The sequence below is a fragment of the Canis lupus genome, chromosome 20, assembly GCF_011100685.1.
Source record: "Canis lupus familiaris isolate Mischka breed German Shepherd chromosome 20, alternate assembly UU_Cfam_GSD_1.0, whole genome shotgun sequence".
Classification (NCBI taxonomy): domain Eukaryota; kingdom Metazoa; phylum Chordata; class Mammalia; order Carnivora; family Canidae; genus Canis; species Canis lupus.
Genome location: NC_049241.1, coordinates 28,811,395 through 28,829,973, shown reverse-complemented (window position 1 = coordinate 28,829,973; position 18,579 = coordinate 28,811,395). Strand labels below are relative to the sequence as shown.

Sequence of the window (18,579 nt, the reverse complement as noted above, 5' to 3'; positions counted from 1 at the left end):
TTGACAAATGGATGCTTTGTTATTGTTGTTACTATAATATATTCATTCTGTGTGTGGTGGTGGTGGCAGACGGACATCTGACATGCAGTAGAGGTAGGGCTCCCTTGTACACATAGGATATTGACTTCTTTTCTGGTTCATCTAGATAACTGTTTCTCAGAGAGGGGCGATTCCCTCTCCTACTCCCTAGCCTCTTTGCATCCACCTCCCAACCCCTGCAACATTTGGCCACCTCTGGAGACATTTTTGGTCATTACAACTGAGAGGGGGTTGCTACTGGCATCTAGTGGGTGGAAGCTGGGATGCTGCTCAACGTTCTTCAGTACACAGACTAGGACCCACAACAAAGAATCACATGCCTCAAAATGCCACTATTGCCAAGGGTGAGAAACATGGTTCTAGGTGTGTTTTTAAAACTAAAGGTTGTAACCTATTAGTATGTGATAAAATCATTTTGTTGGTTACCATCAACAATTTTGAAAGATGAAATAGAAAATGTCAGATGGCATCACGCAGAGGGTAAATGTTATTTCATAAACTATTGTGTGTGTGTATGTGTACACATACTGGGTTGCAATGTTTCTTACTGTGCGTCGTGGGCAAATAAGATAGAACATCACTGATCTTCCCCAGTACCTCTCAAACTTTAACATGCCATGTGAATCCACAAAGGGTCTTGCTAAAATGCAGATTCAGATTTCTTTGGGCTAGGGTTAGGGCTGCGATTCTGCATCTCTTGTAAGTTCCCAGGTGAGGCTGATGCTGAAGGTCCATGAACCACACTTTGAAGAATAAGAACCTAGGTGACACTTTAAATTCATTCATTAAAAAAAAAAAAATAGAGCAAGTGACTATGACTTTGGGTATCAAGTGCCAGTGAAATCTTTTGAGGATAGCCTCTACAGAGCCCAGCAGGGAGAAAAATAGCTCGTTAATTAACGGGTAGTATTTAAGGCTTTAGTACATTTCGTATCTTACGACGCAATGTGATAATATTTGTTCCACAAAATGTGCCTTGGCTACTCTGTGTGTTTGTGTGTGTGTGTGCCCGCATGCGCGCACATGTGTGGCGTGTGTAAGAGTCTGTCGCTTACTGCCTCCATGCCATCGTCTGCCATAAGAAAAAAAACCCAAAAACCCCGTTTCTAAGACACAAAAGTATTGTGTGGGTCATGTTAGCAAGGATATTGTGACCTTAATATAACAGAGCAATCAGCCTGGCTTCTTAGAATGATTATTGGAACATTCTTCTCTGGAAAAGAAAACAAATTAACTGTATTCACCAAATGTCTCCTGGAACACAGAAAGCTGTTCTGATAAAGACACTTAGCAAAACTCTTCCTTGCACACAAGCTCCAGAGAAAATTCAAGACTGGTTTTATATAAGGTTTGCCGAAAAGTCAATAACACCTATTTCTATGAATGGCTTCAAGGAAGCAGCTAGGTTAGAAATGAACTACGCAAAGACATGCCATTGAAATATAAATCTGTAAGGGTAAGGCTAACAAAAGCAGAAGCAATTACTTTTGGATAATCCATTTGACACAATTAATCCAAATAATCCAAATCTATCCATGCTCCCTTCTCTTTCCTACATGCAGGACTGCTGAAACCTCAAATCAGGAGTGGAGAGACGCATTCCCATGTCCATGTAGAATATAACTTTGTTTCTATATCTGAGACTCCAAAAGAAAAATAATGATGGGTTATCACTTGTTATTCTAAAGACCATGGGGCAAGAGAGAATTCATATCTGAATATGAGATTCATTGCAACAGGGCATCAAAGGCATCGAAACACTCTTCTGTCCATCCACCCCCACCTTATAGAGTTCCTTTTCTATCGTATCAAAGATCAAAAACTTCTATTGTTACTGCTTTATTCTTTTAGCTAAATGTTTTGTTAAAACTGCAAACATCCCAACAAGGGCTCGACTAAGTCTTCTTCACCTTAACAGAAGAAGAAATCTGCCTCTAGCAGATTTACATGGTGAAAATCTAGAAGACATTGGTCTTTGAGGGGGTGCTGGAGGAGCAAAGTCATGAAGATGAACTTGGATTGTTCTATACTTCCCACTTGGAAGGGTCTTGGGTCTGAGGTTCATTTCTAAAAATTCAAACCCCAATCATGTGTCTACATGTATGCACGTGTGTGTATCTGGTAGTATAATAATGATGCAAATCAAGGTGGGTGGGAGGGATTGCCCCTCTACTTCTCATTTCCCTCTGACTCTGTGTCTAGTTTCTACAATCTTCTTGGGAAATGACACTCCTCTACAGCTCTAATGCATGGCTCAGGACATGGCTTAATGGTCCGAATTTACTTTGTAGTTCAAAATTAGGTGAAAAAAGTCAATTGGGTCTCCTTTCCCTGGTACGTTTCAGATTTGTTTTCCTGTTCCAATACATATAGTCATACGGATTCTAAAAGATGTCCTTATAGACTGGAGTATATGCAAGGTCATATTCTCCTGGAGTATATACAAGGTTATAGTTCAATTAAAATTTGATCTGAAGAGTGTTGAAAGCTCAGCATCTGACTGATTTGGAGGGCTTAATTTCAGATTGATAACCTCAGGGAAAATCCCAGCAGAATTAACAAAGGAACCTTCCTAATGGTCTAGAGGCATATATATCAATTACTAGTCCGAGATTTCACCAAAGAAGGCACAATGACACAAAAAGTACCGGACCAGGGACCCCAGATTTACCCATCCAGTTTCACATATCTGTGCATTAATACATCATATAAAATCCCTGTAGCTCTTCACATAGCCAGCTTGTACCCTGGCCTCTATGGATATTTTGCTGCTTTGTTTTTGTTTTTTAGAACTAGCTTCAAAATTCTCCTTACATACAAAGAACAGCTTAAAAAAACCCTGGTTGAATTATGCTGAGATACTAATTATGTCTAAAAGAACTACTTGGTTGAATTCAGCTAGATTTTTTTTCCCTCCTCAAATCAGTTCTATGTTTAGCTAGTAATAAACTCCTCCAGTCTGCAGAACAATTGGCACGGCGGTCCCTTTAACAAGTCAGGATCACAAAAAAAGGGCCAGTGTTGGTAAAAAGAAGTTTAAAGAGCATCATCACCAGATGTGATATGTGGCCCTGGCTTGCACAAACCAGATGTCAAGAATATTTGGGGGACAAGTGGGGGATTCGGAATATGCACAGCACATTATATGAACATCTATTGATATGGAAAATGGAAATCATTAGCTTAAAGAAGCAATTTCTGCTTATTTTGTTAAAAAAAGACATAACGTATAAAAGCACATAGAAAAAGATCCCGAAGAATAAACACTCAAGTAATAATCTCTGGGTGCTGTGGACATAGCATTTTCTTATTTTTGCTTTCTTTTTTTTTCTTTCTTTTTTTTTTTTAGAGAGAGTGTGCATGCAAGGGAGTGGGGGAGGGGCAGAGCAAGAGAGAGAGAATCTCAAGCAGGCTCCACGCTCAGCTGGGAGCCCAACATGAAGCTTGATCTTACGACCCTGAGATCAGGACCTGAGCTGAAATCAAGAGCTGGATGCTTAACCACCTGAGCCACCCAGGTGCCCCTGCTTAGCTATATTTTCTAAATGTCTACAATGACCACTTATTGCATCTGCAATAATAAAAGGTATCAGCCATTCCCCAATCTCCTAAAATACTCCTCACATTTAGAAGGTCAAATATGATTAATGTGTGAAGACACTATGGTTTTGTTTAGGGGGTAGGTCTAGGTCAATTCCAAATCACTTGCAGGAACAAATAATTCTATGAGATGATAATGCGGATGCTAAAAGGCTTTTGAATGGCTGACAATGCCGGTCTCCAGACATTAAGGTACTTAGTCCTCACAACTATGGTAAGAAGTCAGTTTCTTTACCGGTTGAGTAGGGCCCAGAGAGCCTAAATAGTCCACCTGAAAGCAGCTCAGCAATGGCAAAACCAGGATCCCTACTCCCATCTGGCTCTCTCCAAAGCACCTGGCTCACTTCAAAGCCCCAGTTCTGGCCGTTGTTTGCCTGTTTCAGAGCTATGTTTTACCGCAAGTAAAAAGGTACCGGGCTGCTGTCTATCCAACAATGCTCAGGAAATTTGGGGTTGGCATCTTAAAGTGATAGCAAGACTCTTACAACAACTTGGACAGATATGGAGTTGTGGTCGACAAGAAAAGAGGAGGTCTGGGAAAAGCATGTCCATTTCAGGGATGAGGATGGCGATGACAATGTGGTGGTAATGATGGTGGTGGTGGTGGTGGTGGTGGTGGCAGCGGCGGCAGCTAACACTTACCAAGCGCTCGCCTGGAGCCTGATGCTTGCAGCTTGTATGCAGCATTTCACCCCCGTAACAACTCCACGAGGAGGTTCTGCTTATTACCATCTCTGTTACATGGATGAATCGGCTGAAGCTTTGAGAGATTAAATACCTTGTTGAAGGTCACCCAGCTTGTAAGGATCAGGGGTGAAGTGTGAAGGCTCCAAAGCACGGCCCATGATCACTACACCATCGCTCCCATCTGGGGCACTCACACCTGCTTATTGCTTGTAGAAGAGAGAACTCACTAACTCAGTGCCCAGATGCCGTATTGCCTTGATTTTCTTTAATCAGCCCCCTCCCAAACCACAACCTGTTAGACTGGTGCGTCTTATGCATCTCTCCCCACACTGTACTTTTGGGACTAGTCTCCCTCACCCGGACAGTTGGCGATACACCTTACAGATAGAACAGAACAACATGATGCTTCCTTGTAGCCTCTTCAGCACTGACTTCCTCCAGCGGGAGGATTCCTAGTTGGATTGATATATGTTCACATGCGTCGTGCTTCTGTAATTTAACAAGGTTATTGAAATAAGGTTATCTGTGGTTTCATATATAAAAATAGTGAATACATTTTAGTAGGCAAAGGTTTCATTTTTCAAATTACCCCTTTAATGGGAAATATTCACACTCAATTATTGTGCTGACACATAAAGTGGACAAATACCCGATTTGATAATGGAACAGCAAATTAAAATCTGTGCAAGGCAAAGAACACAGAGCAGCAGCCCCATCCGAACCTGACCGCACTGCCTTGATTAAGTGCTTATGGGGCGGGTTTGGTAAAGGGGCCCTTTCCTGATCTGATAACTGCCACGGAGAAGCCAAAGGCAGAGTCAATCTGCAAATACTTAATCCTCCAGAAGGCAGATTAAGTGTATAATTGACCTATATAATCCATGTATCATCTCCAGTCAAATGTTCCCTGGGCCTGGCTCCCAGCGACATGGGGCCTGAGGAACGCCAGTGCGGATCGGGCATTACCACCAATGTGGATTCCATCCAAGTTCGAGATGGTTTTTTAATCACTCATCTCCGAGCCTGTGAGGTTTAAGCAGATGAATTCACCCTAAGCACATCTCTTTTAATCCCGATTTTCTTCTCAGTCTGTGTCTTCAAGAAGTACAAGGAGGAAAGAAAATAAATTAATTTTTGTTTAGACCTTGAAGTCTTAGGTGCTTCTCTTGATGATCTGATCTCTAATTTCAAAAAGCATGTTTTTGTTTTGGGGAAGATATTGAATTAATCACCAGAGAAAGGGAGGGGGGAAGCCATCTGCATGATTTATGGACACTCAAGCTTTAAATCACTGTCTTCAAGCTATTTCTTGGGTTTGTGCTTTCCTCCTCAGCAGCTGCTTGAGGAATATGGAGATTATTTCATGTCTATGTTTTGTATTTTCTTTTAAAAAGTCAGCAATCATTTTTCAGGAGGCCAAGCTTCCACCTGAGTCTGACAGCAATCCAGTTCTCCTTTAAAAATTCGGCATCCTTAATATCATTTAAATTCATGATTACTATACACATCGGATTATTCTCTTGCTTTAAATCTCTGAATCTCTTGTTTTAAAATGTCTTAAACTGTCATTTTGCAGCAACTGAAACCAGTTTACAACGGTAGGCCCTATTTTGAGGAAAAAATTACAAAAATGCAGATGAAATGTACAGCTGTACATTGGAAATACTAGTGGAGGCAGTTGGAGGATTCTTTTTTAATCAGCCCTTAATTTTGGACCAGTTAGCTATTCCTTAGGCATGTGCCTAAAAAACTTGATAGTATTTTATAGAGGGACAGTGTAAATCAATGATTAATACACAGGGAAACTTTCACTGCCTCAGAAAGACCTGGTTAGGCAACCTTCTGTCTGAATGTCTTGCTTTAATAAACCTAGAGAAGGCCTGTTTAAAAAAAAAAAAAAAAAAAAAAAAAAAAAAAACCGTTGGTGAAGATGAATTTGGAAAGCTGCTCTTAAGTTACATAATAAAATAGATAAAAATGCAGAACATTAAATATAGAGCCCCAAATGCTATGCCGATAATCTCCCACAAGCACCCGATTCCAGCCAAAAGTACAATGACAAGGCAGAGAGAAAGCTAGATCAGAGGGAGCCGTCAGAGAGGGGCCCGGTGAGAACGGATGAGACACTCATTAAATGACCAGCTATTAGTACAAATGTTCTCAGATACAAACACTCGTGGATGCCATCCAGCCTTTTCTACAAGGTACATTTGAAAGGGGGGAAAAATAAAAGAGGGGGCAAACAAAACTTAATAGCAAGAACTGAAAGGACGTATCAGGTAAATAAAACTGACACTTTGAAACACAGCTGAAAACACAACAGGAACTCTGAGAACAAGCCTCTGAGTGGCAGATGCCAGCAGGAAGTCACAACCAGGGACTGACACCACAGTCACAATCAACAACCCCCAAACAGCAAACAATCTCGGAGATATATATTTTTCCCCCGTTCAGAATGCTAATTTTCTATTATTCATTTTTGCCATTTATCAAAATGCAACAATTTGGAAGAGAAACCTCTCAGATCAACAAGTTTTTCTTGAGAGATTTCTGCCAATTATTTAGAGACAGGCCTCAGGATCACAATCACTAGGGGAAAGTGTTGAAAGAAGTTCACTGGGTGGCAAGAAATTGAGAGGGGACAGTCTCACAGACCCTTCTGCCTCGATAGTCCTATCCCCTGTTTAGCTCAGGGGACACGAGAGCCTTGCAGAGCATATATGCAAAGAAATAAACACCATGCTTGATGAAACAGAAGCCGCAAATAATCAAACATGTTGGTAATCTGATGTTTTGCTGCTAGATTATAGAAAAACAGTAAGTACTGAATTAAATTGCCGAGACTGCATGGTAATGAAGCTTTTGAGGAGCTCTGGGTTTCTCAAATGACAAATGTTTTAAATCCATGACAGATTCAATAACTTTTTTTGCACTACATCCGTTAGGTTGCCTAGCACCAATATTCTGTAAATTAGGGGAGCAGGTTATTTGGAAAATAAGAAAGTAAATGGCAAGAAATTTGTTCGCTCCAAATAAACTACTGAAAGATTTTTTGCCACAGGGGTGGGAGTGATGTTTAGTGAATGATAGTGATGGTAAAGTCTTTAAAAATCAGATACTCCAGGGAGTGTACCTAAGACTCCCTCGGGAAACATAATTAGGACAATGCAAGAATAAACTGTGAGGATTCTCACAGCGTTGCTGATGCCATTTTACGCTGGTCAGTGTAATTCAACAAGGGGCTAGAAATACTTGCAAGTTCTTGAACGACCCCAAACATAATTTGCTTTCTGAGCAACAGAAAGATTGCTCAGAAAGAACAGATTCTTAGTGAATAGGTCTTTTCATTACTAATTCACACTAAAAGTCAGAGGGCTTGAATTTGACTGTGTGCCTCCATGATCGGACAGGTCTAGTTTTACCATCTGTGCTACCCAAGGCTCTACCCTTACTTTTTGAATAACAATTCAGTTGCACTCTCCCTTAAAAAAAAAAAAAAAAAAAAGCCACGGAAGAGGACAATTTGCCTCGCTGCCTTCAACCAGGCTACCTTAAAAAAAAATTTTTTTTTTACCCTTGTAATTTTAATTGAAAAAAAAAAAAAAGAAAGACGGAAGGGTGGGTTATCTGTGATGAAGTGACAGGCTAAGCTACAGAGGAGACATCCAATTCAGTACGAGAGGTTTTCAAGTTTCAGAGAACATGAGGTTATCTGCACACGCGCTCACACAGGAACGCACACGCACGCGAGGGCCACACAAAACTGAGAATCAGAAGATACTGATCAAAGGGAAAAAAAAAAAGGCAACCTAGGCATTGAAAAGAACAATCCACAGGCTTCTTGAAAATTTGTGGTTTGGAATTTAATTCAGTGGAGATGGGCAGAGCGTCCCCACTCCTAACTGCAGACCTGAGGGTGCTGCCTGGCTCGGTTTTCAATGCCTATCGGATGGGTGATCGTGCCCCGGTCATTCTAGGCTCGGTACTTTCATAAAGGCACGCATGCAGAGAAGGAGAGAACCCGCTCGTGAGCTTTATGCATGTATGAGGCATTCTCAGTGGATGTGGGTCATGCTAGAAGATGTACACAGGAAGATTATTTGATTCTAATTCATGCCACTTGATATAATGTGATAAAACATTTGACATGAGAGATAAGTTCCATTTTAATCTCAGAGAGAGAGGACGGGTGGGAATTAAAAAGTAAGAAGGGTTTTCTCGAGGAAAGGTGAGGCAGACGAAAGAGCGATATTGAGCACAGAAAGGGGATGATTGGAAAAGAAAAAAAGAAAGGAGCCTTTTCAACACACGAGGAAAGCAAATGAGCTGGAAGACAAAGCATATAAAAGTCAGAAGCTGCAGAATCCTGAGCGCTGCCAACAATGAGCTCACTTAGCTATGGAACAAAAACACACGCGCGCGCACACACACACACATACACACAAACTCAATGTAAATTGCTGAACACAATCACAGAAAAAATATAGAAACACGGATTCCATAGTAGACCAAAACATTAATGTTCGGGCTGGCACTAAAAATATACGAAAACCTGGACAGAAGGAGCTCACGCTTCACGAGACAGAAGTAGGCTGCACAATTAGAGCCACGCGGAGACAAGTACGTCAGCTTCCATGCACTCTGGCCGGGTCTACACTGGCAAATTCAGTGGAAACTTGAAGCAAAATATCTGGCTAAATTAGGCAGCCCCATCTGCTTTGGCCTGAAAGAGGCGGGTGGTTTGAGACCAAAGCAGATTCCTTTTTTTTTTTTTTTTCTTTTTGCCTCAGTGGCTTGCTTTGGAAGTGCAGATGTAGTCACAGTGGAAATAAGATTGCCTGATAACAATTAACCCTCAGAAATCTGCATTTTCTCCAGTTCCGTGTGGGTCTGGGTCTGGGTGCCTGATGTACCTGCTCTTTGCATACCTGCCTCCCAAGTTTTCAAGTGGGTGGGTGGGCAGAGGGCACCCGAGTTTAAAAACCACACTCACTGACTGAGCAACTCTGGCACAAGTGTTTGCCAAAACCCGGGGCTAACTAAGCATTTCCAGTCTTCCAGAATCGGAATCATCTTTGAAGTGAGAACAATGCAACACTTCCTGCACATCTGCAAGCCATGGCTGGGGTCAGGGAGGTACCACTCCCGGACGAGGACACGTCCCTAAAGCAAGGCCAGATTGCAAGGAGGAGAACCATGACCAAGAAAGGTCTTTGCCAGTTACAGAAAGCTGCCTCACAAGCTTCGTGCAGAAACGAGGCTGCTTGCTGAGAGGCTGTGTGCCGTCCTACGTATCACACAGATTGGGACTGAGACACGGCCACACCAAGAGTGGGTTCGGAACAGACACAGGACAGATAAGAGCCTAAGGCAGAGGGAAAGGAAAAGATATTGCTTGAATCAGGACCAATCCATGTTCTCAAAATGTGACTTATCCTCCTGTCTCTTATTTTGTCACATTTTGGAGGGTCTCCTCCTTGGTCTTCAAGGAGGAGAAGGCATTTACTTACATCAAATAACCTTTCTATATACATCTCCTCATTGACCTTATCACGGAGGACATCCTGAGAGTGGCGGACGAAAGTCACATAGGCGTCGGCCACGTCCATCCCGGGTTTCTGCAAAGAAACAGGAAAACATGAAAATGGAATTTTCAGACAGTGACTTCCTTGATTACTCATACAGCTTAGTCTCCCCACCCCAGCCCACCCCACCCCACATTGCCTTTGCTGGGATCTGAAGCTATTCGCAGTTCACTGTATAGCTATCTACAGCCTGGACTGGTAGGAACTGGTATTTGAGCCTCCTGCTCTTTCCAGGAATCAAACCTGGCTAAGAAGAGAGTTGGGATTACAGGGTTTTATAGATATTTTTCTACTATTAATTTTTTTTCCGGCATATATACTATAATGGATAAATCGTCACTGGATAACCCAGAGACATTCTCTGGCTTTTCTTTGGATTGAAATCCCCATTTAAGAATACCCAAACATACTCTGTCTTCCACTGTCTGTCCTTAATATAACATTGGAAAGGTGACAGCCTTCCTCGATCTTCTTTTCCTCTTTAGAAAATTGAGAAAATGCTAAGTAAAGAAATTATATTTCAGTGTACGCCCCCTCCTACCGAAGCCACATTTTGGGCGGTGGTGGGGGTGGGTGTGGGGGCAAGTGGGAGGAATACTTGAACCTGAGCATGGAGTGAATATTTCCTAATCAGTCTACTCAGAGGAGACGTTTAACCATTTATTTGTCTTTGCTTCCCAGTGCAGGTTTATGGTCCAAAAATTTTACAAAATGGGAGGTGGGAAGGAAGACGAAGGATTTGATTTTTAAATAAATTAGATTTTCTGGAAAGGTAAGCAGGTGGTTCAGCCAGAGTTAGGAAATAATTTATTGTAAGAAGATAACAAAAAAGGGCGGGGAGCGGGGGGGGGCTCGGAATGCACACTGCTTGAGATGTCGTAATCAAAGTTATCTCCAAAGAAACCTATTAAAACACTGTAATATGGGTCATCAGGAGAGCTGCCACAACCCCCTTAAATTTCCACAGTAGACATGTATGTTTGCTAATAACTAAACAAGATTAGTTTTCATTACTGTGATTTACCTTAGATCACAAAGTATCATTTCTCTACAAGACGTGACTGTCAGGCACTGCAAATTGAAGTTAGTTAACACTTCTGTGTAATTTCCAGGGTGAAAATGAGGAAGGTTTGGAAACAGTAGGACTGTATTTTTTTTTTTTTTTTTTTTTTTTGGTGATACAAAGCAAACAATTATCAAGGAAAGGGCCAATGCTTGGCCCCTGGGATGCTAGTAACATTTCTTAACACCTGCTGAAACAATGACAAGGTATTAATTTGAAAAACAATGAGGACAATCCAAAGGCACAGTAGTCAACTGTTACACTTTCAAGCAATTTTCAGCGAATGGATTGAGCAGGTTCCAGTGATGGTCCTATAATTGTTGCAGCTTTATGATACGAAACAATAGAGGTTCTCCAATGAGATGTAAGTGATAGATATCAGTTCTAAACTGGCCCCTCGCGCCTCCTCTCCCTTGGCAGCCCCACATCAAAGGGCATTCTCTGCAGGGAATGGGGACCCCTACCTGGGGGGACTTGAGAAACTTATTAGTACTGTTTCCATTTCTTCCCTGGTGATTCTTGAGGCAGCTATGGCCTTTTCCTGGACACATGCAGCCATCTTAGAGCTAACATTCAAAGCTCAATTCGGCAGGCCTATCAGTAACCTGCAACGTTAGGAACCTACAATAATGGTTATATATTCACCACTCCTTCTCTTTCTGCAAAATTTACTGTCGTCAAAGGGGCATTTACGTTTTAAAAACTGATTTAAAAAAATCAGCGTGGTTCATCTCACCTAGGTAGTTAAAAACCTCCATGGTTCACTACCATTTGACTCCGTTTTAGTTTTCTTCTTCATGTGTACCAATATCCGACATTGTGCTGTGTATTTGCTTTCTGTCTTCTCTCATTAGAACATAGCTCCACAAATATAGGGGCTCCGTTTAATCTCTTTTCTAGTGTATCCTCAGCACACAGAATGATGCCTGGCACATAGTAGGTGCTCAGTAAATATTAGCAGAATGAACAAACTCATGAATGAATAAGCCCCTTTCCTATTTCTTTTTGTAAGCTCTTTAGTCATACTGTGTGGATTTTATTAGATTCCCCCACCAATTGGAACTTGAGAAAATCATTTAAGTTTCTCTGGGTCTTAGTTACACCATGTGTAAAATGGGATTAATAATAGCTCTCCTGGGACGCCTGAGTGGCTCAGTGGCTTAGGACAAGGTCCCAGGGTCCTGGGATCGAGTCCCACATCAGGCTCCTGCACGGAGCCTGCTTCTCCTCCTTCTGCCTATGTCTGCCTCTCTCTGAGTCTCTCATGGATAAATATAACATCTTTAAAAAAAAAATAATAGCTCTCCTACTTACCTTCAGGGGTTGTTATGATCATCAGTTAAAATAACGTATGTCAAAATGCCTTAAAAGCCATAAACTGCTATACAAACATGAGCCACAATGATTCCCCTCCCCACCTGGCCCCCAATAATATATCACCTTATAGCCTTACCTACCTTTGGAATCTACTTTGGAACCAAGAAGGAAAAAGGGGCTTCAGAGGAACCAACATCAAAATAAAGATGACAAAGTCTCTGCACGCCAACGTATGCGGTTTTCTCATAATAAAGTCCCTAGGCCTCCTCTCACAACCTTCTTCCTTTCTCACCAGCTGTACATCCAAATCTAACAAGTTTGCTTTTCCCATTTTGGTGGGCCAGGAAGGGAGAAGAGGGTCATTGTTTGAAACAGGTGTGCAGACAACAGAGTGATATCACTTTTCCTGACCCCCCTGGGCAAAGGGCAGTACCAGCCCTAGAGACTCCCCAACCACTGGAATCTGGGTCTCTCGAGGGCAGAGACAAGCTGCCCTGATACCTCTATGGGGAGCGGGTCACTGGGTGGCTACTGGGGAAAGACAACGTCACAGTGGTTGAAGTGCAGTCTGTTCTGTATTTACAAAGGCAGAGAAGGATGTGTGATGAAGTCCAGGTAGATTTCCAAACAAAATGATTAAAATACAGACTGTTCCCAGACAAACAAGCTAACTTGCAGTTAGAGATGGAAAATATTCTTGGCTAAACAACTGTTGTTATTAGATACGTTAGGCTTTATACCATATTGCTCTCTGAACACAGTGGGAAAATCTTTAGGTGATGGTGTTTCCTACCTCACCTTATTTATTTTAAATGTGGCTTCGACAGGCTGATGGAATAGGATGTGGATTTTAGAAAACATGTAAAACAAAGAAAGGTCTCCGTGTACTTAACTCCATCCACGTGTGGAAGAGATCATTTGTGAAGAAGCCACTCTGTAGCTTAGGACAAATAGGGCATTTTAATCCTCGCTTGCCCCTACCAGGTACTTTTGAGGTTGGAAACAAATTTAAATTTTCACTAACCTAAGCAAACCCTAATTAGAAATGCAAATCTGCTATGTATACCAAAGGGTCAAATACTACCTGGAAGACAAAGAGATAGGCTTTGGGATTATGCAATGTTTTGAATGACTGGTAACAGCACTTCTTTCCAGTAGTGTGGATAATTAAGAGACAAATCTCTAATGTAACTAACTACTAGTACCCTGCAAGGAACTAAACCAATAAACTGCGTGCCAAAAACCTCACAGGGCAACACAGATGAACTCATAGACTTCTGAGCCAGAAACAACTTGGGGAGATGATTTTATCCATGGTTGTTAAACCTGGCTGCAAATGCGAAGGATCTGTGGAGGTTTAAACAATACTAACATGAGACCCCACACTCCAGAGATTGTTTTAATTTGGCAGGCAACCTGGCATTCATACTTGTAAAAGCTCCCCAGGTGTTTCCAACATGTAGCCAAGGTCTAGGCTCACTGAATTAGTCTAGTGGTTCCCAAACTTGTGCCACAGATCAACTCTTTAGAGAGAGATTTCCAGGCTCCACCCCAGAACTACTGAAGCACAATCTCTGGGCCCAAGGCGCTGGAAATCCCTATTTAAAAACAAAACAAAACAAAAACGAAGACAAATCAAGAAACATCACAAAGTATTAACACTGAGCGTCCTGGTGTGAGGACTACTGATCTAATAAGTGAGAGTCGCTGGTGTGCTGGGACACTGGCTCTTCGAAACAGAAAATAGAGACAACAAAACAGAACAAAACAACAAATCTTGATTTGTAGTACCTGCCAATTTCCAGGGTGTAAATATTCCCTCCATGGCTAAGTTCAAGCTACCAATGTGTCCCGACTGAAGGCAGAGTTGGAAAGAGCGCACAATTGACTCTTGGATGGCAGTGCTAGCAAGCTTTCCAGAGTCAAACTGTTGGCACTTAAATCCTCACTCTCTGACTTACTAGCCAGGTGATCTTGGGCAGGCTTTTAACCCCACCTTGCCTCAATTTCCTCACTTGTGAAGCAGGTATTAATCCACCCCTACCCCTGCCATTACGGTTGTTTTGAGAAATAAATGATTACTATTATTTACCTTATGTAAATGATGTATACATAGGATATATATGTATTATGTACTATTATTTTCTATAAAATTGTTCATTTACTAAAACACAATATTCTCATTATAATATTATTTGGTTAAAAAAAAATACATGTTAATCGACTTAATTTTAAAGTCTACCTTTGTCCTAGGCCATAATAATTGGTGAAATCATGGGTTTGATGTGCTAACTGCATTTTTTCTAATAGTTATTAGATAGTCAATTATCCTAAGAAAGATGTTTGTCTATGCACTAAAATCACCTTGCAGATGGCATCGTGTTTAATAGGACTGGTTTAACTCTCAGCTCTGCCATTTACTAACCAGGAGACCCTAAGCAAGTTAACAATGCGGTGCCTCTGTTTCCTCATCTTTAAAGTGAGGTTGCTGGGATGCCTGTGTGGCTCAATGGTTGAGCATCTGCCTTTGGCTCAGGGCGTGATCCTGGATTCCTGGGATTGAGTCCCACATCGGGCTCCCTGCACAAAGCCTGCTTCTCATTCCTCTGCCTATGTGTCTGCATCTCATGAATAAATAAATAAAATCTTTAAAAAAAAAAAGTCTTAAGAAAATAAAGTGAGGTTGCTGTCGAGATTAAATGTAACGTGCTTAGAACAGTGCCTAGCATGCAGTGAATGCTTTATGGGGTTTGGTTGCAACTGCAATTATTTTATCATATATCAACAGTGGTAAATGTATCACACATTGGAACATGCATCATTTTCTTCTGTCTCCCTAAAGGGTGTAAACTCTGCGAATGCATTTTTGTTCCCTTTCATGTAGATGTAGAGTCCTTTTTCTTTCTTTTTCTTATCTTTACAATAAACCGAAACCTGGTTTGTAGGAATGAGTTTGAACCTCACATGAAATCGCCAATATTTCACCTTTTTGGCCTCCCCGAATAGTTGACCTCCCAGTAATTTCAGCTGATAGTCATGATTGCCAGTTTCTCCAGGTATTTGGGTCTTGCCTACTGGGCACCTGTTCAAACCTCACTGGTGATAGCTCCCTTTGACCCGGAGGCTTATAGAAAATGACCTCAGGGGGATCCCTGGGTGGCGCAGCGGTTTGGCTCCTGCCTTTGGCCCAGGGCGCGATCCTGGAGTCCCAGGATCGAATCCCGAGTCCCAGGATCGAATCCCACATCGGGCTCCCGGTGCATGGAGCCTGCTTCTCCCTCTGCCTGTGTCTCTGCCTCTCTCTCTCTCTCTCTCTCTCTCTCTCTGTGACTATCATAAATAAAAATTTAAAAAAAAAAAAAAAAAAAAAAGAAAATGACCTCAGCCACCAGATCGTTGGGTTGGGAGCCTAGAATTTCAATTCCTCTTACTGCTGAAGACCAGTGCAGGTCCGGGCTGCCATCAGCAAATTCATCATCCCTCCCCACCCATTCCTCCCTGGGCACCCCCTTCCCTCTGCCCGAGGGCCCCCTGTTGCTGAGATATCCAGGGAGGGCCAGGTATGGTGCTGAGAGTCCCATATATATGTGTCATTTAATCTACACAGCAAGCCCGTGACTTGGGTATTATTACCTCTATTTTAAGGATGGAGAAACAGGCCCAGAGAATTTGAGTAGTTTGCTCCCTGTGAACTGAAAGTTTATACTTTGGGGCTTGGGAAAATAAATTACTTAACGCCTCTCCTTGGTGCAGTTATGTGAGAGCTTTTTCTCTTCTCCATTATAAAGACTATCTGGGTGAAGGAGTCTGAGGTCCCTCGATGAGAAGCATTATATAAATTCAAAGCATAATTATTGATTGTACATTCTTTCATTAAACAAACAAAATATATGCTAATGCTAAATTCATTCCAATTTTCCATTTTGCCATCCTTTGAGAAATAAGCCAATAAACCATTACACACTTAGCTTCCTGGGGAAATGAATTTAAATGTTAATATAAATCCTTTTAGAAAAAAACAAATTTTAACAAATAAGTATTTGAACAAGGAGGGTACTTAACCACGTTCAGAATGAGAAACGTTCAGTTCAAGACCCTTGGTGGCTGTTGAGATAAGCTCTCTAAATTTAATATTTTATAATAGACTCACACCTCTTTTGTTAGAAATGGAGAAACAGAATCATTTTCTTTTCCCCTTTATTGGAATATATTTAAATCTCTCCAATTTTATTTTGCTAATAGGCAGGGCAAAGTCTGTCTATAAATGTATCCTGACTTATCACAGGTAATCCCACACTCCAGCATTCATGTGTAGTACTTAACCTCAATTTAAATGTAAATTTTGGGCAACCACAAGTGCTTTATCTGTGAACTTTGAGAGCTCTCTTCATTAATGAGGTCTGCACTAATTATAAACAGTTTTGTAAGGTTTCCTTAAAACAATTGCAGAATTGACCCCAAAATGAACAAATTCAGAATTTATTTGTTTAAAAAAAATACTGGTACCCTTGTGCAAATTTCTAGCTCCTAGCCAGGAGCTACTCCCAAGGTGTGCACGCAGAGGGGAGGTAGGGCAGGATGATAACAGAATGAACTGTACCAGAGAAACCAAGAAAAATGAAATGAAAGGCAAACGGGTTTACCCTCGAATAAGACCTCTCTTCTTCATGAAAGAAACCATACTCTCTTCTCACCTGAAAAAAGTTTTAGCATGAAATATTCTTGGCTTCTCTCTTTCTGATGATTCAAGTCAGGAATATGCAATTTAGCAGCAACTAATGAAAACAGCAGCATTAAATTTCTCATGAAAGCCAAAAACCCCCACAAAAACAATTTTTGAATACTCACAGGTACATCCACATATTTGGAAGCTGCCTTCACCTAAGGAGGAAAGAAGAGGGAGGAAGTGAGGCTGGTGTTTATGTTTCATTGTCCACAGCTCGGTGCTGTGTGTCGTCATCAGTTAACACAATCCACTGGCACACTGAGGTGACCGGGAAACACAGAGGGTACTAAAAAAAATGTGATGGCTATTTTCTTCCCCAAGCCATAGCCACTGCTTTGAAGAGAAAGAGAGAAAAGAGAGAGGGATAGAGAGGGAAGGAAGGGAGGAAGGAAGGGAAGGAGAGAGAGAGATAGGGAAAGAGAGAAAGAAAGAAAGAAAGAAAGAAAGAAAGAAAGAAAGAAAGAAAGAAAGAAAGAAAGAAAGAAAGAAAGAAGAAAATTTTTACTGATTGGGATCCTGTGGCTAGTGTGGGAGTTTTGCGTTTTCTCTGTCCCATTAAAAAGGAGAAAAGTGACTCTAGCTAAACTGAAACTGATTAGTGGAGAGCTTGCTAGTCTAGAAAAGCAACTAAGGCTGCTATGACTTCTTGTACCTGGGGTCTTTTTGTCATTTGGCTATAGATTTGTTGTAATGGAATCCTTGAGTTTCAGTAAAGTGTTTGCAAGAGGAAGGGATGTGGTGGGTGGGTTTCCTTAATCCAGAGGGTGATAGGTATCTGTGGGTGGGGTTGAGAAGATACCAGAACCTTTTAAAGCCTGTACCAAGGCTGCTATTTTGTCACCTGTGTTTTTTTTTTTTAATTTTATTTATTTATTTGAGAGAGACAGAGTGAGCACAAGCAGGGGGAGGGGGAAAAGGAGAAGCAGCCTCCCTAATGAGCAGGGAGTCCAATGGTGGCAGTGTGGGGCTCAATTCCAGGACCCTGAGACCATGACCTGAGTCAAAATCAGATGTTTAATCAACAGCCACCCAGCTGTCCTTGACTCCTGGTTTTAAATACTACAAAACTTGGATGGGAAGTGCAGGAAGTGGCTATGAAATTTATTTGCAGTTTTGAGGGGAGAGCTTGTGCGTGTGAGAGCATGAAATCTAGAGTCAGATCTGAGTTCAAATCCAGGCTCTATGACTTACAGGCTGCGTGACCTTTGGCAAGTTACTTCATGTCTGGGTCTCAGTTACTCATTGGCAAAATGCAGCTACCAATAGATACGTACTTCAGCTGGGTGATCGGTAGGTGAATGCACACAAAGTTCTGGGATATAGTAGGCAAGAAACGAATGATAGCTAAGGTGATCGATTCCTAAGCAAATGCGGGTGGGCTCTGTGTGCTGAGAGAAGTCAATGCATAGCTGCGTTTGAGGAATAAAACCTATGGGAGTCTGTCTGGTATTCTGTGTGTCTCATTTGGACTCAGGTCATGTTTCTCCAGGCACAGGTAAGACCAACAGGCTACGTTTGGGGTCAGAGTGGGTTTTTAGTCTTATTGGAAACTACAAAGACTG

The 18,579-nt window shown here is 41.6% G+C and overlaps 1 protein-coding gene across 17 annotated transcripts in view; it reads right to left on the bottom strand.

The window, feature by feature from the left end:
• CADPS (calcium dependent secretion activator) overlaps window positions 1-18,579 on the bottom strand; it is a 465,131-nt gene that overhangs the window by 29,387 nt on the left and 417,165 nt on the right. For all 17 annotated transcript variants that reach the window (XM_038565968.1, XM_038565965.1, XM_038565963.1 and 14 more), the window contains 2 exons: window positions 17,140-17,172; window positions 9,837-9,944 (listed from right to left, as the gene is read on the bottom strand). In XM_038565968.1, the coding sequence (XP_038421896.1) occupies window positions 9,837-9,944; window positions 17,140-17,172 (141 nt within the window). The remainder of the gene's footprint in view (window positions 1-9,836; window positions 9,945-17,139; window positions 17,173-18,579) is intronic.